Here is a 9,234-nt window from a genome sequence, read left to right as displayed (position 1 = left end):
ATTCATGCATTCATTCATTGATGAGGTTTCAAAGTGTGTTCCCTTCTTTGCAGCTTTCTGTTCTCCTTTTGAAGCCTCATTCCCCCTTCACCCCCCATTCCACCTTCCTTTTCAAGCCCTTTCGCTCTGCCCTTACAGCCTGCCCTCTTGCACCATGTCCTGAGAACCTCCCCCCCCCCCCCCCCTCCACTCCACCCACACCCTCCGTGTTTTTTAAAAAAAAAATGTGACACACAGAATTTACAACACTGTCCCTAGGTCTCAGCATTTCCTCAGTGGCTTGTCTCTAACTTTGTTTTCTTCCTTTTTTGTTTACCCATGCTCGCTGCTCCCTGCCCCCTGAAACTGCTTCTCTCCCATCTTTCTAATCGGTAGACAAAGTGGGCCCATTAACACCGAGCTCAGGAGAAAGCCAGCCTGTGCTTGTGGCAGTTCTTGTTATGGATTTTGTCCATCTGAAGTGGGCTGGAAGAGAGAAGATAGCTTCTCTCCAATTTGTCAACCTGTGATTTGAAATTTCCTGAATGTTTTGATTTTGGTGCTTTTGTCTGTCGCCCCTGTGTATTTTGAACTGACTGAAGGGAGAAATTTTGCAAAGAATGATTCTGGAAATTGCAGTATCATTGTTGAGGAACCTTTTTTATTGCAGAAATTGAGAGTCTTAACTTATTGGAACCCCTTTCCTTTTTTTTAAGCATTTATCATAAATGTTTTAAAAATTAGTTTTGATGAAGAAATGAACTCTGAACTTTCAGAGTAACTGCGATTTGGAATCTTGGCACTCTATAACTGCCATCAGGTGGTGCAGAAGTGAGCGTACTTGGAGTTGTATGACTTTAAACCTGCTATCGACTGGAATGAATTGTGTGGTCACAGAAATGAGTACTATTACCCTGTGTTCATCAACTCTGAAATGACTGCACTCCATAAAGTGTCAAAAAAAACAACTCTGTTAGAGAGGCTGCAGGAAATAATTTGTAGCTAATCTTGGGACTCTGCACTTAGCTACATGATTTTCAACATTGCCAGAAATCCTCCCTTTTTTTTTTCTAAAAGAGCCTATCCAATCCTGGTGGTCCATTCACCATCCCTTTAATCATCTTGGGTGCCAAGAATACACACCTTTTTAACTCTTTTGGTCCCATGTCGTATGTAGAAAAATAGTATATGATTTACATTTCTGTTGCTTGCATGTCATTACACTCAGCTCACTCTAATCTATTGTGAGTCACTTCTGAGAGCAGGATTGGTCCAGTCCAACTCTTGTGCCAGTTCTGCCATTCCGTTAGGTTGTGACTGATCTATTACCTGGATAAATGTGCACCTTGATTGCATTGCTTCAAGTATGTGTCCTGGAAATAGCAACAGTGTATACAGCCAACGAATGGGTGAATGTCTGAATTTCAGGTCTCCTTTTGGTGGAGACTATCCGAGGGGACCTGTCTTCGGACAGTCTTTCCTTGCGTCATGCACCTCATACGCTTGCAATTATTTTGGAAATCTGTTTTTGCCTTTGGCTCGCGTCTGATCTTTGTTTCCTTTTTCATTCCCTCGTTCTAACAGGAGCTCCTCGAAGGACAGGAACTGGGACAGTGGTGATAAACCTGGATGATGTGAATGACCACATTCCACTGATCCAAACCGATCAGTTGTATATTTGTGAGAATGGCCAGCACGAGTTTGCCAATGTGTCGGCTGAGGATTCTGATGTGGCGCCTAACTCTGCTCCGTTTATATTTACGCTGCCAGATGAGCCACCAGAAATCAAGAAGAAATGGGTGATCACCAATCAAATGGGTATGCAGCTATGTTTTTAAAATCTGCAATCTGATACTTTAACTTGTGTTCCTTTTTCTGTTGTATCTATGCCTGTAGACTCACTTCCATAGTGTAAGTAAGCAGTAATCTTCATTGAATGCTGCTTTCCACAATCTCTTTCAAATAAAAATCTGAATCTTTTCACTGAGTCAGTGCTTTGATTACTGATTACATTCTGGCTATTGATGTTAGTGTAGACTATGAAAGGGATATTTGTGTTGTAAGGATACCCTGTTTAGAGCAATTTTCTTTCCTTTGTCAATCTTACCCCCTTTGAAAAGAGTGGTAGTGTGCGGCTCAGTGGTTAGCACTGCTGGCTCAGTGCGAAAGACCTGGGTTGGATTCCAGCCTCCGGTGACTCTGTGGAGTTTGCACATTCTCCCCGTGTCTGCGTGGTTATCCTCCAGGTGCTCCGGTTTCCTCCCACAGTCCAAAGATGTGTGGTTTGGGTGGATTGGCCATGATAAATTGCCCTGTAGTGCCCGGGAATGTGCTGGCTCGGTGGGAAATGCAGGGTTACTGGGATAGTGTATGTGGGGGTGGGTGGCGCGGCAGGTGGGGGTGAGGTCTTCGGTGTAGACTCGATGGGCCAAATGGCCTGCTTCGAAACTGTAGGGATTCTGTTCTGTGAAAGCTTGATGCGTTTGGATACGGTACATGATGGATGAATTAGCCTTAGTTTGTAAGATAGGAGATAAATGTACCATGTAAAGTATCACAGTTGGACACAAGTTGTATTAAGCATGAATCTTGCAGTTCGTAAGATTAAGGATTAGATTTTTGCATCGTAAAAACCTGCATTATTTTAGTGTGTTTCCGATTTTAATTCCTAGCTATATCCAAAGTTTTAAATAGAATTTGAAATGATTCTTTGAAAGAAGGGTTTGTGTTGGTGCCTGTTACACATCCTGAATTTGATTTCTGGTGTTCCAGGATCCTATGCCTTTATAAAACCAGTAAATAAACTTCCTCCTGGTTATTATGAATTTCCTGTTATGATTGTGGACCAGCAGCACCAAGGAAAAGAACAAACCCTGAAGATTACAATCTGCGAATGCCCTAACAATGTAAATTGTGCAGATAGACTTGCATCTGGAAGTGCAGTGCTTGGAGGAATGGGAATTCTCGTGATGTTGTTGGCTGCATTGCTACTGCTTTGTAAGTACTTGAAAGCGTTGCAGAGGAAGGTGGTAGTGTAGTGGATAATGTCATTGGACGAATAATCCAGCAACCCAGACTTATCCTTTTGTGGACCACAACAGCTGGTGCAATTTGGTTAATGTTTGAAATATAAAATGGTCTCCTTTTGAAATGAAAGGGACATACGAATTTGGAGCGAGAGTAGGCCTTTCGGCCTCTCAATCTTGCTCTATCATTCAATACAGTCCGAAGTCTCACAACACCAGGTTATAGTCCAACAGGTTTATTTGAAAACACAGGCTTTCGGCACACTGCTCCTTCATCAGGTCTCACTTCACCCTAATGAATAAAGTTTGTGATTTCAAATAACCCTGTTGGACTATAACCTAGTGTCATTTAACTTCTGACCTTAAAAATCAGGGATCGTCCATTTCAAACAGACTGGATGAATTTTTTTGAGTCTGGCGTCATTGGAGCTCCCTTTCTGAAAAGATGGTGGAAGCAAAGTTGTCCAATATTTTAAAGGCAAATGTAGACAGATTTTTATTAAGCAAAGGATGGAAGGTTATCAGGGATGCGATGGCTACTGGTATTATCCATAGAACACTAATCCAGAGACCCTGGTAATGTTCTGAGGACCTGGGTTCAAACCCTGCCAGGACAGATGGAATTTGAACTCCATAAAAAATCTGGAATGAAGAGTCTAATGGTGACCACAAAACCAATGTCGATTGTCAGAAGTAAAATAAACATTTCATTCACTGTTGTCCTTTTTGAGGAAGGAAATCTGCCATCCTTACCTGGTCTAGCCTACATGGAACTCCAGTCCCACAGCAATGTGGTTGAGATCTTAACTAACCTCAGGGATGGGCATAACTGCTGGCTTAAAATGCATACATCCTGAGAATGAATAGAAAAACATACCCATTCTGTGTTTTGAGGTTTCCTTGATGTTTGTTGCAATTTATCTCTTCAGTGCTTCTCAATTTGCCATAATCTGCAAATTTTGATGTTGTCTAGTCCAAATCCCATGTTTAAATTATGTACAACACTCTGGTATCAGCAATGGAGGAGTCTGGTACAATTACAACATTTAAAAGGGATCTGGAAGGGTTTAGAGGGATATTCGCAAATGCTGGCAAATGAGATTAGATTAATTTAGGATATCTGGTCAGCATTCACAAATGGACCGAAGGGTCTGTTTCCATACTGTACGTCTCTCTGACTCTCTGTGGGTAACCCTGCACCATCTGACCCTAGTGGCCCAAGAAAAACAAAAGGCTATGAATATTGTGGCAAGTAACTCACCTCTGACTCCCCAAAGCCTGTCCTCCAACTACAAGGCACAAGTCAGGACTGTGATGGAATATTCCCCACTTGCCTGGATGGGTGCAGCTCCAACATCACTCAAGAAGTTTGACACCATCCAGGACAAAGCAGCCCGCTTGATTGGCGCTGCATCTACAAACATCCACTCACTCCAAAACCGATGCTCAGTAGCACCAGTGTGTACTACCTACAAGATGTACAGAAAAATCACCAGAGATCCTTAGATAGCACCTTCACAATCCATGGCCACTCCCATCTAGAAGGACAGCGGCAGCAGATACATGGGAACGCCACCTCCTGCAAGTTCCCCTCTGAGCCACTCACCATCCTGACTTGGAAATGTATCACTGTTCCTTCACTGTCACTGGGTCAAAATCCTGGAATTCCATCCTTAAGGGCATTGTAGCACGTGGACTGCAGTGATTTAAGAAGGTAGCTTACCAACATCTTCTCAAGGGGCAACTAAGGATGGGCAATACATGCTGGCCAGCAGTCATCAAAGCCTACATCCCAGGACATAATAGTTTTTTGAAAAAAGTTGTTAGGAATGTGAGGTATTGCACAAAAATTAAAATACTGTGGATCCTAGACATCTGAAATAAAGTGCTGGAAATACTCAACCGGTCAGGCATAATCTGTGGAGAGAGAAGCAGGATTAATGTAACAAACATAGAAATTGCTGGAGAAACTCAGCAGGTCTGGCAGCATCAGTGGAGAGAAATCAGAATTAACATTGAGTCCCGTGACCTTTTTCAGAAGGGTCACTGGACTAAATATATTAACTGTTTTTCTGTTTCCTCAGATGTTGCCAGACCTGTTGAATTTCTCTAGAAATCTGTTTTTGTTTCAGATTTTTAACAATTCTTTGTTTCATTAAACAGAGTTCAGGTTTTGATTCCAGGATAACGCTCTCCTTCAGAATGGAACCCTTCTAAAGAGTCAAACCGGACTCAACGTTAGTCCGTTTCCCTTTTTCTACAAATGCTATCAGGCCTGTTGAGTTTCTTCAGCACTGTTTCTTTCAGATCCCCAGTCACCATAGTATTTTGCTTTTAACAGAGTTAGTGTTTCATGTTTTGTGGCCTTACATTAGAATCTTATTAAAACATATACAAAGTTAAGACAAAGGTTGGTAGCCAGTTTGACTTAACAAGCTGCAATAAAATATTTGGCTTTCTAATCCTCTGCTGTATTATTTGGATGGAATTTAAAAGTGCACTATAAATTCTCTCCTATTTCTGACAGGTTTGCTCCTGGCTGCAGTTGCTTTGTATTGCGGAGGTGGTAAAGTACCACGACCTTCGATACCTCCAGGTCAATATCAACAAAGTCTCATCGTCTCTAATGATGAGGGCGGAGGTCAACAAGATAAGGTGGGTTTTCTCAGACCCATGGGCATCTGCCTCTTGCACCTCTCACCATCTCATTGCTACTTTAGTAAGACAAAGTCTCATTCAGAAAATTTTTGTTTTAAAGCCAGAGACTTGAGCAACACATCCATGCTGGAAGGTGTGATGACCACAACAATAATAACAAAAAAAGCTGCAAACTGAAATCGGGGAAATAGTTAGTTGGGGGGAACAAGCTTTTGAAATGAAACAACTGAAGTTGGAGCTTTAAAGCTGCAACTTGGGACGATGAGTTGAGTTGAAGAGATGAGAATGTACCTGGCCTCTTTCTACACTGTAGGGATTCTTTGGGTCTGAACACACTGTTGTCACCGTTTTTTGAGGTAATCCAAAACTCCTGTGCCCGAGTTTTAACCTTTAACATGATCCCTCCCTGTGTCATCCTTGTGCTCACTCACCTAATCTAGCTTTTGTGTACTCCACAGTTGTAGTCTGATCCTTGTTTTCAAATTCCTTTCTGTCTCTAATATCTTCCAATGTTAAGCATTAAGATGTTGGTGTCTTCTAAGGCCTGCCTCCCTCTCTCCTCCCTCCCCTTGTCCCCCTGTCTAAAGTGGACCTTAAAGCTTTGTCAAAGAGAGAGGATTTTGTCGTCTTCTCTGAGATGTCTGTCTGGCTTGGACTGATAATTATTAATAACCTTCCTGTGATATGATATAAAATGTTTACTTAGAAGTAGTTTGTTGCCATTTCTTAATGAAAGCTCTCTTAGATTCAATGACTCAATTCCTTGATTGCTGCACTCCCATTTTCCAGAACCTTGATGCACTGGACATCAATCTGTCTCAGAAACGTCATGCATCTCAAAGTGACCAGCTTTTTGGCAACCAAGAAACAAGTTTTGAACAACAGGCCCAACTCCCTTCTGCCTACGTGGATGGAGTGCAAGAAACGCATTTAGGAATGAAGACATTTGATGAAACGGTGAATACAAGTGGTGGAGGTATTTATGAGTCATTGAGAAGACATCACACACACCATCTCCAGACCAACATGATGCATCAAGATTCGACCACGATAGACACTTGCTTACTGAATCGGAGAAACAGTCACCATCTGATGGATCTCCTTCGTTCACGCGTTGACCAGGTAAATGGTACAGTTTCACACCACCTTGATCTGCAAAGCCTTGTACCCTGTAACTTTCACAGGAGTAAGCCCTTTAAGCTATATCTGTATCCTGTTGTTTTGATGCACAGAAGAGGGTCAGGCAGAAGCAGGGACAGAGAGTAACTGCAAAATTTGTGAATGACACTAAAATAGGTGGGAAAGCAGGCAGTATTGAGATAGAGATGTATAATTGAGAGGCTAGGGCAATGGGCCAGAACCTGGTAAATGGAGTTCAATGTGAATAAGAGCAAGATTGTCCATTTTGGCTGGAAAAATAAAAGGGCAAATTATTTAAATGGGAAGTAGATTCAAAATGCATCAGTGCAGAGGGATCTGGGTGCCCTTGTGCATGAATCACAGAAAATGGGTATGCAAGTGCAGCATGTAATAAGAAAGGCAAATTAAGTCCTGACATTTATTGCAAAAGGGCTGGATTATAAAAGTAAAGAAGTGTTGTTACATTTTTATAAGGCATTGGTGAGAGCACACCTGGAGAATTGTGCCTAGTTTTGGGCTCCTTACTTGAGGAAAGATGGGGTGGCATTGGAGGTAGTTCAGTGGAGGTTCACCAGACTGATTCCAGGGATGAAGGGGCTGTTGTACGAGGAGTGGTTGAATAGCTTGGGCTTGTACTCACTGGAGTTCGGCAGCATGTAGGTGGGATCGGATTGAGGTATTCAGATGCTAAAGGGGATTGATAAGGTGGATGTTGAGTAGATGCTTCCCCTTGTGGGATAGTCTTCAGCAAGACATCATAGATATAGAGCAACAGGAGGTAGGCTCAAACTGAGATGAGGTCAAACTGAGGGTTGTGAATCTGTGGAGCTCACTGCCCCAGAGAGCAGTAGAGACAATCGATCAACAGATTGAAAAAAAAATGTTTCTGATGAAAGGAGTATGGGGAGCAGGCAGGAGTGTGGAATTGAGATCAGGCTAAGATCAGCTATGATGTTAAATGGTGGAGAGGACTGAGTTGCCTACTCCTGATTCTAATTCCTATGTTCCTGTATTCCTAGAAGTCATCTAGAATTCTAGACAGAATAGACTAGACAATGTAACTACAGGAAAGACGTTCCCATTGGCTAGAGAGTCCAGGAGCATGGGTCACCAGTGTAAGGATGCGAGGTAGACTGTTTAGGACTGCGGTGAGGAACTATCCCTTCACCCAGAGAGTGGGGGGAGCCTGTGGAACTCTCTGCCACAAGAAATGGTTGAAGCCAAAGCATTGAATGTTTTCAAGAAGGAGTTATAGTTCTTGAGGTTGAAGGTTATAGGGAGAAAGGGGGCACTGGGTACTGAGTTGGAGGATCAGCCATGATCACATTGAATGGTGGCACCGATTTTGAAGGGCCGAATGGCCTACTTCTGCTCCTAGTTTCTATGCTCCCAATTTATTGTGAAATGATACAGCACAGAAGTAGGTCCAGGCCTTTGTTCCTGTGCCAGCTCACTCAAAGAGCAATCCAGTTCATCTTCCTCTTGACCCTGTACACGTTTTCTCCCCTTCAACTGTCTGTCTAATTCTTTATTTCTTTTTAATTTTAAAAGATGTTGTTGAATCTGCTTCCACCATTACACATCACAACGAATTGCTGCACAAAATAAAACTGTTTCTCTTTTGCTGATCACCTAAAGGCTATGAGCCTAGTGCTGGAGAAGGTGGGACTAGTGTAGATTTAGTGTATTTTTTGGCCGTACAGCTTTGAGGGGCCAAAGGCTGTCTTCTGTACCATGTGATTCCATGAAATGAAAGTTATCAGTAAGGCTGAGCAGGCTAGGTTGCTTTAGAAGAAAGAGGCAATTGAAACAGTCCTTGAGTGTTTGTAAAGTGGAGGAGGATGGATTCAAGGGGGTGAAAGATTATTGGGAACAAGCTTGGATTTGAGGCTGCAATGCAATCGGCCAAGAACTTATTAAATGTTGGAGTAGGCATAAGGACTGAAAGGTCTATTCCTGCTTGTATGTAAGAAATAGTGCTATAGTGGTTCTGTCAAACTGCAGTATTATAGAACAAGAGATAGTAGGAACTGCAGATGCTGGAGAATCCGAGACAACAAGGTGCAGGGCTGGATGAACACAGCAGGCCAAGCAGCATCATAGGAGCAGAGAGGCTGACGTTTCGGGCCTAGACCCTTCATCAGAAAAGGGGGAGGGGAAGGGGGTTCTGAAATAAATAGGGAGAGAGTGGGAGGCGGATAGAAGAGGGATAGAGGAGAGGATAGGTGGAGAGGAAACAAACAGGTCGAAGAGGCGGGGATGGAGCCAGTAAAGGTGAGTGTAGGTAGGGAGTTAGGAAGGGGATAGGTCAGTCCAGGGAGGACGGACAGGTCAAGGGGGCGGGATGAGGTTGGTCGGTAGGAGATGGAGGTGCGGCTTGAGGTGGGAGGAGGGGATAGGTGGGAGGAAGAACAGGTTAGGGAGGCAGGGA

At 43.1% G+C, this 9,234-nt stretch overlaps 1 protein-coding gene across 1 annotated transcript in view; it reads left to right on the top strand.

The window, feature by feature from the left end:
• Positions 1 to 6,929, top strand: part of LOC109937679 (desmocollin-2-like) — a 36,451-nt gene extending 29,522 nt beyond the window's left edge. Inside the window, exons 12-15 of the mRNA XM_048596216.1 lie at positions 1,564 to 1,797; positions 2,752 to 2,976; positions 5,533 to 5,660; positions 6,453 to 6,929. Coding sequence (XP_048452173.1) covers positions 1,564 to 1,797; positions 2,752 to 2,976; positions 5,533 to 5,660; positions 6,453 to 6,929 — 1,064 coding nt within the window. The remainder of the gene's footprint in view (positions 1 to 1,563; positions 1,798 to 2,751; positions 2,977 to 5,532; positions 5,661 to 6,452) is intronic.
• The last annotated feature ends 2,305 nt before the right edge of the window (positions 6,930 to 9,234 follow it).

This window comes from Rhincodon typus, chromosome 4 (genome assembly GCF_021869965.1).
Source record: "Rhincodon typus isolate 14 chromosome 4, sRhiTyp1.1, whole genome shotgun sequence".
NCBI classification, from domain to species: Eukaryota; Metazoa; Chordata; class Chondrichthyes; order Orectolobiformes; family Rhincodontidae; genus Rhincodon; species Rhincodon typus.
Note: the sequence above shows the minus strand (reverse complement) of the source record. Positions and strands in the feature narration are given on the sequence as shown.